This window comes from Mixophyes fleayi, chromosome 3 (assembly GCF_038048845.1).
Source record: "Mixophyes fleayi isolate aMixFle1 chromosome 3, aMixFle1.hap1, whole genome shotgun sequence".
NCBI lineage: Eukaryota > Metazoa > Chordata > Amphibia > Anura > Limnodynastidae > Mixophyes > Mixophyes fleayi.
The window spans coordinates 110,182,369-110,201,336 of NC_134404.1; the positions used below are offsets into that span (position 1 = coordinate 110,182,369).

At 36.3% G+C, this 18,968-nt stretch overlaps 1 protein-coding gene across 1 annotated transcript in view; it reads left to right on the forward strand.

Moving 5' to 3' along the window:
- The window catches only part of NAALADL2 (N-acetylated alpha-linked acidic dipeptidase like 2), a 608,694-nt gene that overhangs the window by 273,137 nt on the left and 316,589 nt on the right, over positions 1–18,968 (forward strand). Inside the window, exon 3 of the mRNA XM_075202155.1 lies at positions 12,472–12,727. Within this exon, the coding sequence (XP_075058256.1) occupies positions 12,472–12,727 (256 nt within the window). The remainder of the gene's footprint in view (positions 1–12,471; positions 12,728–18,968) is intronic.

Consider the following 18,968-nt stretch of genomic DNA (forward strand, 5'->3'; position numbering starts at 1 on the left):
GATATGGTAGAAAGCTTTTTCGACATCAAGCACCATTATAAATGATGGTCGTTTAAGCACATGAATAGAGTGAGCAAGGTCAATGGTCTGCATGGTATTGTCCAAAGCCTGATGGCCAGGGATAAAACCAACCTGGTTCACATGGATAAATGAGGGAAGGAGGGAGTTCAGTATATTTACTAATATTTTTGCACAATTTTTAAGGTCGACATTTAATAATGATATTGACCGATAATTAGAGCAAGAAGCTAGATCTTTAGCCAGTTTTGAGATGGCAACGAAAGTGGCCAAGGACTTCATAGTATCAAAGGAAGCTAGACAAGAAGAAAGAAAAAAACATTTGATAACGGCGCATAAATGATCAACAATTACTACTAGAAACAACGCAATTAACTGCGGACTTTGGTTAAGCTGCTGCAAATAGGAGGTTGCAACCCTCCTTCATTACATGTATCTAAGGCAAAACTAGAATTACAGCACTAAAGACTCACTCAAGTACTAATAAACCAATCACATAGATAATATATAGATGATCACTCAAACTCACCAATCTAACTACTGTAACATTTATTAATAACCATAAAAATACATCATTATTTAAAAATCAATTCATATGTATATAAACCCTGTTTTGTGTTAAAATGCAATAATATAATTGATAAAGCATAAGCACGTGAGCTCAGTTATAAATTGCTGGATAATTATCTAGACAGAAAACCACTATTGTAATATAATATAAGACGATCCCATGAAGATATATATATAATAATGTATTGTCAAAATTTGAGTTTGACTTGCATATCCTTATTTGTTGTATTTTGTAATCTGTTGGCCCACAGTTGTATGATGGTTTTGGTAAAAAACAAAGTCCGTATCCCAAATTTCTCACTAAAGGGATAGCGGTTCAGTTAGTTAGATTCCCAATAATAACTGATATGAGATGTTCTAATTTGTGCATAGATGTCAGTCTCTCCTATGGCAAATGACAAGAAACTGAAAACTCCATTAGCTTATAAGTTAAGTTTTAGTTGTAGATGTGCGATGTGCACAATATATACTGTATAAAAAATTGTGGCTGCTCACCTGACCGAGAAAGTTTTCTGAGTGAGCATATCCAAACAGTTCACATAGCAAACAGAATGATACTCATCAGTGTTCTTAATTACGACAACTTAGAAGTCAGCAGATTAAACAGCAGAGACCTCTTGGAGTGCTGTCAGCTCTTACCTGTCAGGCTTGTAGATTCACTATGATCTTGCTGTGCTGTCTCACAACTGCAGATGGTGCAATGTATCCAATAAAAAACATGCCATTCTGACTGCATCTTGAATTAAATATCCTAAATCCTGGCATTAAGCCATGTAAATGAATGAATGATATGAACAGTGCGTTTTTTTTTGTCATAGAACTTACCGGAATTGAGTTCCGGAACCTTTTTTCGATGCATTTTCCAAGTTTTAAAAGTAACTTTCTAACATTTGGTCCACATGGACTTAAATCGCTCTCTCGAGCGTAGCAGGTCGGCAGCAAAATCATTAAAAGGTGCATGAGGGCTGCTTGTGTGTCGAGTCCGATGCATGCGTACTTCGTCCACACTGGTTGTGATGGCACTGCTCGGCTTGTGGCGCTGCTCAGCTTGTGATTGGTCGTGTGCTGAGCGCTCAGAGTGCTATGTTTCGTTATACAACTGATGTGTGTGGGTATATGTACAGTGATTAACTACGCAATGTGAATTTCGGCACCTTTTTTCTTACAAAAAAAGCACTGGATATGACGATGTTCAAATATAATTAGCAGGTGCAGCCAGTAGGACTCTTGGCTGGGTGATGGAAAAAAGCAGCTCTCCAGCAGCCTATTAGGAACATTTTAAAATAAAAATATGCACGCAGCCCAGTGACCCAGTCCAAGGTAACCCACTACAGGATTGGCCCATGGGACAGATGCCCCCCCTGCTCCCCAGCCCAGCCAGCACCTGGATATCCTAATGCAGTATGTTGATAGGCTCATCTGTCACTGCAATGGCATTACAAGTTGAATGTATGTGCTTCGTATAGACATGCATTTGACATCACAATCTTCCTACATGAGCTTGACAGGAGCATTAATTCATTCATTACCGTTAATGGTTTGATGCTTGGATTGGTTACATGTTGGCTTAGCCCCTCCCACTTCAAACTTGCAGATACATGGTCATGCAGGAGTTATTAGACAGAAAGAGCTGGCACTTGGTACAATGCTGTAAGCAAATTTACATGACTGCTACAAAGCATAAGAATGCACGTAGATGAGCATACAAGTGATACTGCTACTTGGTGTTCCTGATGAGGCATTGCTTTTAAAAGAGATAAATGCTAACATCTATGCCTATGGACAATGCTTGCACATTACCTTAAAGTCAACCCAGGTCCACCATTCCAGAAATATTCAGGACCAACATTTGATCTTAATCCTCAAGGAGCAGCTTCAATATAGTATCACCAGAAACCTCTTCTGACTGCTAGAGCAAGCAAGGCCAGTCCACATCTATCTGAGCTGACAACCTACTTGTATTGCAGTGGCTTAATTGGTTCCCAAAGACAGCAGATGCTAGCCTCAGATATTAAAGTCTCAGTATCTGTGACATACAAGCCAATCTTCCCCCATTTAACACCAAGGCAAAAGATGTTAAATACATTTCTTATTTTTTTCCACTTTCATACAAGAATTTCAGGGAGTGTCCAAAACATAAAACATTACTTCTATTGATAGAATTTCACAGACCCACAAGAGGACATTGATAATAGGAGCCTGGGCAAGAATTTAAGAATAGGCCCCCACATGAGGAACTTCCAAAGGTCGTCCAGAAAATTTTTGCTAGTAATTTAGGAAAACCCTCAAGTACATATTCCATATTTTCTCTCAACCCTCTACTATAAATTAAGATAGAAATATATGTAGCGTCGATTGGATTTACCCATCATCCAAATGGTCACCAAAGACCAAAAAAGAAGTGTCAGGTCATAATACATTCTCTTAAAGGAATGCTAATCTTTCTGAAGTAGATGGACCTACATAACAGTGAACTCATTTGCAAACATATCTTTAATGAACATATTTCAGGATCATTTAGCACATACAATCAAGGGGTAAATTTATCAAGCTATGGGTTTGAAAAAGTGGAGATGTAGCATATAGCAACCAATCAGATTCTGGTTATGATTTATTTAGTGCATTCTACAAAATGACAGCATGAATCTGTATGGTAGCTATAGACTTTTCCTACTACTACTTCTACTCCTACTATTATTACAGATATAACTACTTTTCATGTTTTTCACTCATGTTTCACAATGTTGCTTGCTTTATGTCTATTTAACATATTAGCGTTTTTAGGGGAGATATGAAAAATAAGAAAAAAATGGGGTGCATTAGCATTTGCCTAATTGCCTTATGGGATTTGTTCATTAGGAAACTTACATGGCCAACGCTAATCAATCTGTGCACATTCTGGTGACACAGCCTCATTTTTAGAAACTGCTTGTAAAGTTGTATCAAGCGGTAATGATAAGAAAGAAACATGCAACTCGATGCAGCTACATTTCAGGAGGCACATGGCTAACCAAAAAAAATGATTATATTTGCTAGTTTTCAGATTACAGAAGCCCCTTCATCAGGCAAGTGAAGGAAAGTAGACATGAGTGGGCCACACATGTTTTGGTTATTGTTTTTTTTCCAAAAAGTAGCTCCATGTTTTGGTGTTGGTTATGGTTGTGGCAAACTAGACTGTATTTTTATTTTGATTTACAGCAAAAACGTAGATTTGAAAAAATTTCCTAAAAACAGCATGTAAAAAAATTTAAACATTCAAGAAATAATGGGGCTGATTAATCTTCGGATATTAGTTCATTTTCAAGCCGTATTTTGCCTGAAATAGATCTGTCCATGCTCAGTAATGGACCTTACACCAATGAACGCAATTGCATACAATTCATGTCTACACGCAAATGACACTTACTACTGCCTATGACTTGAAGGGCGGAATGGGGGAGGGAAGGGGCGGATGAATGAAGGTAATATACAGTAACCCTGATTTATGTGTTTAATGTAAAAAATATTTTGTTTTGTTTTTAAAAAATATATATTTTTTATTACCGATTAGAGTATTATGAGTTGATTTATTTTAGACATTTTTTTATACCCAGATTAAAATGGAAATGTATCTTGAGATTCACTTGGGTTTGAATACGGAAGCATGTACAATCAAGTTCTCTGCTCATTTAATAACGCAAATTGCGCACATGTTGTATTCAAGATGAATCAGGCCCACTATGTTTTCTTTATTGATAGTCGATGTAAAAAACAGATATTTATTGACAATGTAGTTTTTTCTGATGAGGGGATTCTGTTCAATCAATTGTGGACCAGGAACATCCTAAACAAGTTAATTTTTACACCATTGCAAAAACTGCAGATGATCAAGTTAAAAAATCACAAGCAGAACATTTATCTAAATGTTTTTAGAGAGAGTTTATAAGGCAGATCACATAAGAAAATGTTATAAGTATAGTATAGACAGTTGCTGTCCTAAAAATCCCTGATGGTTCATTAGGTAGGAAAAGTAAATCTGTGGACAAAGGTAAAGAACAAGGCACCTAACAGTGTAGTAGTTATATGAATAATGCCCAATGTGTATACAATTGTTCTATTTATGCGTACCAGACTAGTGAAGAATCAAGGCATATGTATATGTGCTTTGGAATCTGGAGGAATCTGGTGTCCCAATATCTCATATTTGTGTATACTATTCAAATAAGGGCTTCTCTTTTCTGTTTTTGTGTATGTACATTGTATTTTCATTTGGAATTAAACTTGTTTTAATATATACTACACTATATAGTGTTTCTCTTTATTACTATGTTTCTCTAAGTTATACCAATCTAAAAGCGGATCCGTGGAAATATAAAGGACTTGTCCAGATAAGCGATCTAATATATTTGATTTGGAATGCGGATTCACTACTTTTGCCTATTCGGTGGTGACCATTATGGAATGCAAGTCTTTGATGACTAAACAGTTCTGACCAAATCTCCGGTGGCTGAACAATAGGGATACCCAATATTTAGTGGCTAGACCATGCAGAACTCGAATATCCTGTAACAATACAATGTAGGCATCAAATCTCTAATGGTTTGCAAATGAGGCCACAATTTTGCTGGTTCTTCAGTACAGACCCCCAAATTTTGATGGCTATACAATGCAAGCCTCACTCTTTGGTGTCCAAACGATGCGGAACATGCATTCTCCCATCCTTTATCCATAAATTTCAGTACCTTTGAATTGCATAGATGCCTGGATCTAGACTTCTACTTTGTCCACTGTAATGGAAACGATGGTAGCTGTAACATCCAGTTTAGAGACAGCTCCCCAGCAATGTAATTGATAAATACCACTAGTGCCAAAGCTATTCACCAACTACAATGTCAGAGACTGTCTCTAGACAAGTTAATACAGCCCATGGCATTTCCCTGCTGAATGCTAGTAGAGGGGAGTTGCATAACAAAGTTTGAGACAAGGTGAAAGCTGCTAGATGCATTATTATTTAATCAATTTCTACATGCCCTATGAAGCTATAGCCCGACTAAATGAATAAAAAGAGCAAAATATATCATCAAAAAGAAAATTTATGTAGTGGCAATGCATGACACAGTACACCTGTACACACAGTAATTTAAAAAAATTATAAATAATAAACTAAAGAAAAAAACATTAAGTCAACATTTCATCATCATCACCATCATTATTTATTTATTTAGCGCCAACATATTCCGTAGCGCTTTACAATTGGGGACAAACATAGTAAACTAATAAACAAACTGGGTAAAACAGACAAAGAGGTGAGAAGGCCCTGCTCGCAAGCTTACACTCTATCTGTGTCATTGACTATTGGACCCCACTTTTTGTTTAGAATTATAAAATACTGAACAAAAAATAGATAATGTCATAACTGCAGACATATTTGTCTACAGAATTTCTGTGTTTTTCACCCCAAAAAAGTATAAGGAAAGTAAAGCATCAATTCTGTAATTTGCTTGAAGTGATGTAAAGTGTGTCTCAAGGTGTCAACATTAAGCTTAGTAAACTATGCTGATATTTTGGTTAATAAAACCTTATCTCATATCGTAAATATATGTTGCTATCTGTAAATTATATAATTACATTTACAGAATGGTGATGCCATTTTTCACAACTATGAGATGAAAAACAAACATACACCTACTATACATAAAAAGGTACTACCTACCAGCAATTTGTTCTATTAAAGATAGAAATTTGTATGTTATAAGAAATTGTGTACCCTTACAACCAGAGTTCAGCAATCTTTGCAAATATACCATTCTTTCAGCATTGTTCATTTATATGGTCACATAACTGCTCCTATTATAAAATGAAATGTATAAAAGTCACTTATGAGCCCTGTTACTAGGATTAAATCACTATGCCTTTTGCTTCATGCCTTAGTATTTCCCACATAACTCCTCAAACACTTCTAATATCCCTATATTTTAGCACAGATCTGGCATTTTTACCATTATATTAATCAAAGATAAATATTTATTTGTGTTATTTGCAGCCTGCTAAGTACAATTTAAGTTTTGTTAATATAAGGGTATATTTATCAAAGAACAAAAAGTCCTGTTATTAGAGAATATGGGTGTTTTGACTAGTGATAGGGCATTACAAGGGGTTACTCTCATTGGCGGAAAGATTTGCCAGATTTCACCAGCCTATTTAACAAGGATCGCTACTTGTTTTGTTATCGTCATCTCAGCCTGGCGATAACAGTAGAAAATGAATGAAAATATCCTTTATAACTTTAATAGCGCATTTTTTCAAAGGTCATTTGCTTCACAATATTTTTAAACTTTTAATCTATTTTTAACTATTCATTTTTTTCATGATGTCTGGGCCACTGCACAGGTACGTGACAGCTAGATAGCTCAGATATGTATATATCAGCAGAGATTTTCCAGCAGAGTAGCAAGTTACCATTTACTGCTCAAAGCCGAGGAAGCTGAATAAACTGCGACCAAAAAAAATCATTATTATCACCATTTAATAATACATTAACCCTAGGGGGCCTATTTATCATCTATCGATTCTATAAAATTGCTGGTTTTCAGCCATGGGTTTTGTCTTTAATGAAAGTTCCGGTTTAAATCCCACATGCAAAATCGGCAAAAATCCACAATTTTACAAAACCCACGGATGATACATTTACCCTCAAGTCTTTGAAGGTCTGCTATTATAATGATCTCTGATTTTGGTTTTAGTTTGCTTCAATGTACATAGCCCACAGCGACTTCATCAATTTTATACAATAAAGGAAGACAGTTTGTAGCTATAAAACATCCTCATTTTTTACATTCATTTGTTAGACTAATCTGTGCCTTAAGGTCACACCTAAAGGCTCTTTCTCGGCAATTACTATAAAAGATAATGAGTGCCAGGAAAAAATTGTAATTGTGTTGTTAACCTGAAGCTAGCATGTCACTGGCTTTTAACTTTTTATTGATTAATGCTAAAATGCTAAACAAAAAGGTTTGTACACATGTCCCATTTTTGCATTCCCTGCATGTTGATTTATCATTGTCTAAAATAACTCTGTACTATTCTGGGAAACTGATTTATTATGCACAAGGTTTGAACCATTTATCTTATAGTATCTGTTGATGAATCTAGGCCAATATGTATTACTCCTCACACGCAATATGTAAAGCTATAGTTAAAGAATTGACCTGTTCCTCACTGGCTCTTTAAGATCTCAAATGATTTAACAACATGTTAAAAGTATTATAGCTCGGGAACTTAAAGTCCCTGATTCGAACAACCGAGATTCTCATGAGAGGGGTTGGGAGAGAGACCTGGGGGAAACGCTAGACAATGAAGACTGGGAGGAAATTAGAACTAACACAGCCTCCAGTTCAATTTGTGTTAAATTAAAAGAAAATGCTTATAAACTTCTTTATCGCTGGTATTTGGTTCCAACCAAATTACAAAAAATATTCCCAGATTCATCTAGCACATGTTGGAGAGGTTGTGGCGCAGAGGGGTCCTTCCTCCATATCTGGTGGCAGTGTCCCAGACTTGCCCCATTTTGGACGGAACTTCGGGACTTCGCCTCACAGCTACTGCAGATTGACATCCCGTTTTCTCCCAGGTTTTTCCTTCTCCCTCTCGGGATTCCATCGGCCACTAAACATCAAATGAAAATGTTTCGCCACATAATCTCCGCTGCCCTATGCCAGATTGCTACGGACTGGAAGCAGCCCAATGCTCCAACTTTACAGACGATTATCAGTAGGATCTGGTACGTTTATCAGATGGAATACATGACATGCATAATCCGTAATACCTCTAAGTCATTCACTAAGGTTTGGGCGCCGTGGACCTCATACTTCCAAATCCAAACCCCTTTTGTCATGTGATTCTACAGCATCACTCCATCTGGATCCTTTCTTCCCTTCCCTGTTCCTTCTCTCCCATCTCTTCTTTTTCTTTTTCTTCTCCCATATTCCACCACACTCTTTCCTCCATCTTACTCTTAGGTGGCCCGCCACGCCGCCACTCCCCCCCACCCCTTTACTCTTCTCAGTCTTATTTCTCTTTCTAAAATAGTTGCTTTCTTGAAAAAATTGGGTCAACATGCTCATTAATACTCTTTTCTAACAAGACGCTGTATGTTTTATTGCATATGTATTTTTCAGATGTTTTTTTTTTTTTAACACAGTGCTGTATAGAATGTTACTTTTGGTTGACCCTGGCAAAAATAAAATCTTTAAAAAAAAAAAAAAGTATTATAGCTCAAAAATTATCAGTTATTTTGACTCTTAGAAATTCCATAGATGTCAGTTTAAAGTTTCTGATTGGATCCTCTAAAATGTGTCACTTGTAATGAATTATGTCAAGCTGATCTGAACAGAAAAGTCGTTTACATTCAATTACACTTCTAGTTCTCAAATTAATTTTGTAATGTGAATTATTGCATGGATCTTAATACCTATGACTAAACATTTTAAATCTCAGTGGTAGGTATTGTGTTTTGAAGATTTGTTTTTCCCTGCAGAACACAAAGACGTAGACAAATCAATCTCTTCCACTTTGTACATTATATCACAGATGTTTACACAAAATCTATTAATCTAACCAATGTACCTTAATATTGAAGCATGGTTGTAGTGAAACAAAGAATCTTGGCAAGTTTAAAGACTTACAACTGTGTTTTACAATGCATTTACATGCCAGTTATACAGAAACACAAGACCAATTGGCACAATTGAGTTGAACTTGTAACAAATTCAGCACTCAGAGATAAAAAAGGCCATGTCAGGAGTTCTATTACAGATGTTAGTAAATGAATTTAACCTCACAATAAATACTATTGTAATACTCTACATGATGGCTTTTTCCAAACACTTCCCAAATATTGCTTCCTTATTCTTATAACAAAGATGTTCGATATAAAGTTAAGTGACTACTTGCCACAGAGATAACATAGACTTCCTGGGAACCTCAAATCACTATGGGCCTGAGTCATTAGGGCAAAAAAGGAGTAAATGTTCTCTGGGACAAACCTTGTAACAATGAAAGGAGTACAAATTAGTTTATTATTTTGCACATAAGTTAAATACTGTCTGTTTTCTCATCTAGCACACAAATACTTCATAGCTTTATTATTACACTGAAATTTAAAGTTGATCTAGGACATGTCCTACCCCAACTATGAATCTGTCCCCACATTTTAAATTTACCTCCCCCCTTCAATGTAACATGGTTTTGCCCAGGTGCAAATGTTACTCCTTTTTTATGCTTTGCTCTCCCTATTGACTCAGGCCCTATAAGTGTTATGCATGCATGGGGGAGATGCATGCACCATGGAGTCTCATTTGGTATTCCAGTTCCACTGTGAACATTTCTGTAATTTTTAAGAATTACACTAGTTAATTATTTATTTTTATTAATTATAAATTAAAAATTACATTGGTTTTAGCACCCCCTTTCCCATAGATCAGCTGGGTGTCTATGTAAAGTGTATTGAGACCTGTTGTGTTCCTTTACTTCTATTTTCAGTTAGCGCAATGCCTCCACCTTGGTCTGAGTGCAGTAGGCTCTTTGTTGGGTAGTGTTCTTCACAAGTAACATCAGAGGGAGACCAAGGAACCTTCCGCCCCCTACTAACAAAACCACAGGCACACACAGAAAGAGACAGCAATAGGCAAAGTGGTCTTTGAAAGCACTTTTATTGATTGGACGAGTGCTCTCAAAGGATTTTCATGTCTAATTAGACTTTATATATACCAAAATAGAATATCTCTTATATAAACTGTATTTTAAAATGATCTCTTTAAAACAGATGAAATATAACGAATGTACAAGAATACAGTGCAATAACTAAACCTTTCTTACACTAGCCAAGAGATACCTCTACCTTAAATGCTTACACTTATTCTCCAACTGTAATAATGTCTAGCACATACCCACTAACTTAACATGTTGTACATCAATATGTGCATATTTAGCAATAAAATGCAGTTAAGTGGTCTAATGAGGAAATTAATGACAAGCAAATGTCTCTCCACTTCTCTATCCCAGAAACAGTAGACTATGGTAGAAAAGGCTCCAGAATAAAGTTGCTGGTGTCAGTTAAATCTCTTTTAATGATGACACTCTGTAGTATCGATCACTTTTCTAATAAGCACAGTTTCTAGTCTGTTTTCATCCCAGCGGAATATGACTTGAAGAAATTAAGCATGTACACACTTTCCACCATGTCTCGTCCTATTACACAGGCCCAGTCCTGCAGTGAACTATCTCTTCCCTGTAATTTACTGTAACAAATATCACTGGTCTGAAGTAAATGTTGTTTAGTGCAGATGTTCACAATATATCTCAGTCTCTGATCCCTAACTGTCTTTCCCTATCACTACATTTGATAGTTTTTCACAGTCCTGCAAAGAGGTGTACAAATTATCTTCAGGCCTTCTTACCAAGTCCCTATCTACCTAATAACAAGATTCACAATCCTCAGTCCCATCTAATAATAGACAGTCAGTAGCCTGGGATGGTGGCCATAAAATATTGCAAGATGCAAGATCCAATGTGAAAATGATGTTTTGCCTCGCTTTCAAGTCCGACAAGTGTGGGCAATTCTGAGTCACTCTCAGCCTCCAATCAGATATGTAAAACTTTGATTTGTCAGATTAATCTTAATCCAAACTGCTCAAATCTAGTATTAAGTACATAAACATATGTGCATTGAAACATATGGTGAGATTTATGTGTGCCACAGATTTCTGCAAAACGATCCTCTTTAAGGTTGTTCTAAAAATATTCATGCATTGGAGCCCTTTCATAAGCAATTTCAAGAAAAGGCTTATAAATAGTTTCAAAGCATGTTTAAATAAGATAAAACATTCCATTTACAAACACAGATTAATTATTTTTGTATTGTTCTGTAAATGTTTAGTAAAGCATGTGGATAGAGGTTAATCTTCTCAAGTAACCATATTACTATTACTATACAATGTTTACATGACATTACCAAGTAACAGTTTTTGAAGAAAGCATCTCTCAGAATGGAAGTGCCCATGTTTTACATAGATAGTGCAGTTGTGTAGTCGATCCAGGCTGACACAAGGCTAAGCTGTAAGCTTTTTTTGCTATCAGAGACAACCCAGGGCAAATCACGAAAATTAGATAAACCCATTTTATATTTGACAGCACTATATACACGCTGTTCATAAAATGTTATTTTATCCATCCACATTTTCTACCTGTTCCTTCTCATTCTAGTACAATCCTCAATTAAAATGCAATCACTAATTATCATAACCACTCCCATATTTTGCATAACTGCTCAAGCTACTTTCCCCAACAAACTTGTAGAATCACAATATGCTCACCTTCATGATTGGTATAGCCTTGGATTACATCACTTATAAAGAGATCAGCCAATCTATATTAAAAAACTATGGCAAGCAAAAACTCAAATGCTTGGACTGAAATTCTACAGTTTCTAGATAAATACTAAAATGTCTATTACACCGGTGCCATTTTCCACATTTCTTGGTATAGACTTTCCATGTGATACAGAATTATAAAACATAAAAATATTATATTATACCTTCATTTTTTGAATAGTTTGCTATTGTTGCAAGTTATTATATTATTGCTGTTTTAACTTTGCTTTATAGCTATTCATTCTTATATGAACAGAGAACATCACTGAAAATACAGTATGATCTATTATTAACAGACTGAACAATGAGTTATTTATTATGGTCTTAATTGAAAATGTGAAACTGACTTTATTCCCCACCTGTTATTGAAAAATGTGTCAATAGTTGATAACAGTAGTGAGCAGGAATATCTGCTTTGCTTCCTATATAGGATATATATTTCAGATGCAACAAAACATTTCTTTTTGCTTTCCAGATATTTCACACAGATTTCTGTCAATAAAACAGACTCAGACCCTGGGACAGAAATTGCACTTCTATGGACTTCACTAGGCTTAAAAGAAGTTCAGTTAGTAAATTATTCAGTCTTACTTGACCTACCAGGCTCTTCTCCAAATACAATCACTCTGAACAATGGCCAGTGCTATTATCCAAGCGGACAGAACTGTGATGAAGAGACCAAAAGTCAGGAGTTTATGTACGCTGCCTACTCTGCCAATGGAACTCTGGAGGTAACGTGGCTATTTATCACTGTCATTTTAATAAAATACTTATAAAAGTTGGTGGATCTCATCATAGCGACAATATATTTGGTTTAATGCAGCATGTGCCAATGTGCCATTTAATAGTGCAGCAAAGAAATGTGGAAGAATCTATTGGTCTGCTAAGAAAACACAGTAATTACTATGGGGGCATTTGCCATAGAAGTCCCTCTGAGTTCACCCTCTCCACCCATTTATCTCAGATAATTTCATCTTGCAAAATAAAATCTAATTTTCACATGTTGGTGCCTAATCCATACTTAGCATGAAATGCCCTCCTCCACCTAATTCCCCCTATACATTTGCTGTAAATTATCTGATTGTACAATATTTTTATTCAAAATAATTATATAAAAATGATGTTTACCCTAAATAATTCTAAGGCGCAGAAACAATGCATATTTTGATTATTCTGATCTTTTGCACATCCAATGTCTTATGAAAATACTTATTATTTTAGGATCAATATGTTTTATTGTTTTTTGCTTTTCAATTATTGCATGGCTATACCCTAAAGAACAAATTCAGAAATACCCCCCTGGTTTGAACAGATTGAACCATTTAGTTAGAATTCATTTTGTGGCGCAGCAAGTGCCTTACTTTTATCTATTGGTTTGTTTCCTAATTGTCAAAGTATCAAAACTATTCAGTTTATGATGTATAGTGCAACTAAGGGCAGACGATATTTCAACATAGAATACATTAACCTTGATTAGAGAGATGATTTAATGAAAGGAAAAGCTGCTGTGGAGATTAAAAATATAACACTTTAAATTCTTTGCTATGTCAGTTTACTTTTTTTATAAAACCGAAAAATACATTGTTGAGGTCAATGGTTACTAAAACGTGTGCAGATTCGAAAATTAGCTTGTAGGAAACAATGCACATGTGGCAGTAATTTTGCCCAGGAACATATGGTGCTAGGTTTCTATAGGAGCTTGCAGATAATGTAATCTGCCCCACTGACTATAGGCAATGTGATATAATTCATTTTGATACGGCATGTGGTTGGCAGTAGAAGATTGTGCCACTTTAGATCAGCTCTATGCTTAGCCTCTCACATAATCATCTTCTCACAAATATGAAACATTTAAAAAATTGTGAATGTAGTGGGAAATTACATGGTAGTGCCAATGTGAGTCATCACACCAAGGACCAGGTTTTGGAAGATCTACTGAATGCCATCTCAGTCCAGTTCCTTGACCCAGTGAGTTTACATCTCTTGCGTCTTGGTTCTTTGTCCATCAGTGAGCATGACATTAAAGAAAAACACTGGTCTATTCACAGGTACTCTAAACTGACAGATAACCAAAGGAATAGCCATGTGGCAAGAAAGCAAAAGTTTCTTCTATACACAGCAGAGACAGGACACTAAGTTAAGAGGAACAATATGCACAGTTAAGAAAAGCACAAATCTCTTATAACAAGTAAATCATACCACCACAGATTTATCAATTCACATATAGTAATTTAATGTAAAATACATGCAAAAGATATATACACAATAATAACAAGTAATTAAATATACTAAAAATGAATAAAAAAAAAGTCCAATTTATTCCAATTAGGAACTCAATGCACTATTCCATAGTATCATTGTATTTACAGTGCACTAGTAGAACATAGTCATCTTGTAAGTTGTAACAATCCTTCAAATAAATATTTCGCGTTCGGGATTTGAACTTTCAACCTTTAGGTCTCTAAACCTTTCACTAATCCACTACTTTGTTATTAAATCAAATGCTGATCAAAAGGATTGAGAGGAGTATTCCAAACTGGCGATGTTAACAATGGGATCTACTTTGTGATTTCACTTCAAACTGGAATTAAAGTTAGTAAAGCTGAACTCAGCTGCTCCGTGACTTAAGGAGAGGTATGTATATAGAGCATGGCACAGCTGTGTTGGCGGTTGTGCTTTCGTCGTCTACAGACACCTCCGTTCATTCTTGATAATTTGCACACAGTCTACAAAGTACAACAGTATATTTACTCACAATAGATTTCTGATCCCAAGTGGAAAAAAGATAAAGTACCGGATCCACTCCATCAGATGTTGATGTTTCTCCTCATGAAATCCACAATCTAAAATGCATATTGGTCCTAATGGCAGACAATCTTATGCATTTCTTCACTAACACTGTGATTTCATCAAAGACCTAAGTTAAGATAAATGAGGAAGGACAATTATGGTTACCTGCAGCTGACTGTTTAAAGATTTCTACTGTGACTGGTTCATGTCTTCTGATCTCTATCCGCATGCCAACCATTGGAAAATACACATAAATGCTAGTCATCAATCACTGCTTTATTATTAAAAGCACTTACCCTGCCAGTGACTACTTTTGTTATTCTGCTACCTTATATACCAATCAGCCACAACATTAAATCCACTGACAAGTGAAATGAATAACGTTAATTATCTTGTTACAATAGCACCTGTCAAAGGGTGAGATATATTAGACAGCAAGTGAACAGTCAGTTCTTGAAGGTGATATGTTAGAAGCAGGAAAATTGGGCAAAAATAAGAAACCCAACAACTTTAACAAGGGCCAAATTGTGGTAGCTAGTTGACTGGGTCAGAGCATCTCCAAAACAAGGTTTTGTGGGGTGTTCATGGTAAATAGTGGTTAGTACCTACCAAAAATGGTCCAAAGAAGGACATCTGGTGAAATGGCAACAGAGTCATGGGTGCCCAAGGCTCATTGATGTGCATGAGGAGTAAAGTCTAACCTGTCTGGTCCAATCCCACAGAAGATCTACTGTAGCACAAATTCCTGAAAATATTAATGCTACCTATGATATGAAGTTATCAGAATACACAGTGCATCGCAGTTTGCTGTGTATGGGGCTACATACAGACTGGTCAGAGTACCCATGTTGACCACTGTCCACCGCCAATACCGCCTACAATGAACACGGGAGTGCCAGAACTGGACCATGAAGCAATGGAAGAAGGTGGTCTTGTTTGATGAATCACGTTTTCTTTTACATCATCTGACGGCCAGGTGCATGTGTGTTTACCTGGGGAAGAGATGGCACCAGAATGTACTATGGGAAGAAGGACAGCTGGTGGAGACATTGTGATACTCTGGGCTATGTTCTGCTAGGAAACCTTGGATCCTGGCATTCATGTGGATGCTACTTTGATATGTGCCACCTACCTAAACATTGTTGCAGACCAAGTAGACCCCTTTTTGTTAATGGTATTTCCGGTTGACAGGATAAACATATGAGACATCAATTATTGGAATACTTTCCTTATATGCGCATTATAGGTGAACTGAGAATATTACAACTAAATGGAATGGGGTCTGATTACTTATTTGAGAAGTCAGAAAAATATATATATATTTTTTTTATATTGTATGATTATGGTGTACTGTATTTTTTTTATTTATTTCCATGAGAATTGTGTTTTAAATAAACTGTGTTATATAAATGTCTTATGGTGGTATATTTACTTTAGCGAAGGTCTTATGTGCTTCTTTTCTCTTTTTTTAATATAATACTTTAGAAGTTGATACACAAAAACTTCCCATGAGGAGCAGCAAGTATATAAGTGGTGGTTATAATATATTTATATGTATTCGTGAAGATTTTAGTTTACATATAGATATACACCTTTCTCTCTTTTGAGTTTGAGACATAATGTACTAGAGGTCAGTGTCCGGTTATATAATTTTTGGGTATAGTGTTTTCAGGTTTTTAATAGCAAATAAACATACCAACACTGTTTGTAAAAAAGAAAAAAAACAACCGTTTATTAGGAATAAGTACTCATAATTGTTCACATCTTTATTGTACTCCTAAATCCACTGAGGTCTTCTTGTCTTCCATCCTAAAGTAATCCAAGAATAATCCAATGGGGAACAAATAACAAAACCCCTATTACATGACACAAAAGATGTTCCTAATAGATCCGTGATGGAATAAATAAAAAGTGTCAGTGCAGTTTGCCTTAGATTAGCAGGAAGGTGAAAAATATACGTATAGACCCCTCGTGGGCTATGAATGATCTATGTTGTTTCTATAAAGTTCATACCATCAATGTATCAATGCACTTCACTGATCTATAAAGTGAGATTTAAATACAATATACAGTATATTTAACTACAGTTTGCAGTATTCTATGATTCCCAATAACTATATATGTCTACACAGATTTGATTTATCACTGGGACAAGTTCTCCCAGGAAGACCACCTGTGATTTTTGGCCAGCCTGAATGTCGTTGAGCAAGTCTTGTCACATCCTATAGAAAGTGCAATACAAACTGTGCTAAATATAAATTAAGTCACTGTACCCAACAAAATGTATCAATCCAGAAACAGACATATATATACCTTATGAGCAACATATTGTACATCAGAAAAGTCAGTACCTTAATGCATTTTCAGTACCTTAGATTTCACGGTACAATACATTACATGGATTGCACTGTGAATAGAAGCACATCTACAAACAAAGGCCAGATCATCATGAGAGTAGATTTTAACATGAACCTCAAACCTATATGGGAAAGTTATCTGACTCCACTTCCCCCATATTCCCTTAACAGTTGGTGGCCCACAAGGATCTGTTCTTGGAACTGTACCTTTCTCACTCTACCCTTCCTTCCTTGGTGATCTTATCATCTCTTTTGGCCTTGAATATCACCTGTATGAAGACACCCCAATTTATCTCTATTCCCTAGCCACACCCCTCCCTCCACTCTTATATCTCCAGTTGCCTATTTGTCATCTCTTCCTGGCTGTCCCAAGCTGACAAGTGTGATTCACCTAAACTATGCAGAAAGAAAATACATAGTAGTATTAGCTAAGCTCTTTCCTTCAAACATAAACATAATCCTAAACAGAGTACAAGAAGTAAAGAAGAATCTGGCTCTTAAGTACCAGCTCAGTTAGGTCCTCTCAGACAAAAATTCTAGAACTATGTCAAACATTTTATGAAAAAGGGGATAAAGGCGCTCCTTAATGGCTAGTATGCTCCAGGCCATGCACATGCAACACTTGTTGTTATTTATAAATTGATTGAACAACTCCATTTTTGTATTGCTAAATTCTAACTCGCCACCCACCATACTGGTTGTGTTGTGATTCCTAAACTAGGGAAGGATACAAACGTTTGTGGTAGCTACTCTCCAATTTTGCTCATCAACCTAAATTAAAAGCACTATTCCAAAATTGTATCAATCAGGTGGAACGGTGTCATCACTTCACTTATTCATCCAGACCAGGTTGGTTTGAGCCTAAGACCTCTGGGCCTAGGCAACACAGAGAATGGTTGACCTCATTCACCTGGCCAATTAATATAGCAACTCTTTACTTATCCTTGCCCTCAGAGGAGGCATCCAACAGGGTGGCCTGACCATACACGTGAAGGGCTTTGCCTTTCATGGGATTCAATGTTTGCTAAGTTTCATATTTTATACTGTAACTCATCTATATCAGTACTGGTCAGTGTAGCAATCAGGGCTGCACCGTGTACACTAAATATTTGAATGGATGATAGAAACCTTTGAAACCAGGATCATATGTAAACCTAACATCTTCAGATTTCAACTTGAAACCAAGGTCTTAACATTGCACTTTATAGGGATGGCATCTGTGAAAATACTTGGTAAGTGTTTCATTCTTCCAGCTTGTTCTTTTGCCAGAACATGGCCTTAAGTACCAGCATGACACACCCAATACCCCTAGTGGGTACAAAATCACTTAGGCAAACAATTGGAAAAGCAAAATAGTACTTTTTTGCAACAAAAATCCATGCCAGATTACAGCTCTTTCAATGAATAAGTACCAGGGGGTTCACTGTACTAACAGCCTAATGCACAAGCCTATCTTTAAGAAGTTTATTGTTCCAGCTGCTGAGTCACTCCTCTACCAGCAAGATAGAGACAATACCCTAGTCAGTACTTTACCAAGTAGAAGGACTCCTGTTAGTGGGATGAAAACCTCTCTTATTCCTGGTGTGCAGCCCCCAGATTGGTATCTGTTTATTGTAGGGGCTGTCTTAGAGCCTCCATCAAACCTCATGTCAGCAGCAGGTCCCTTGCTATGTTGGGCTCCAGGAAGGCTAACTGGACTAGATGTTAAACAATGGGCACCCAGTTAACCATACAGAGGAGCACGATTACCTCAGTAGCTGAGCATCTCAAGCAATTCCCTAATTTAACCCTCAACAGCCTTTTAGGTGAATTTGTGATCCCGGTT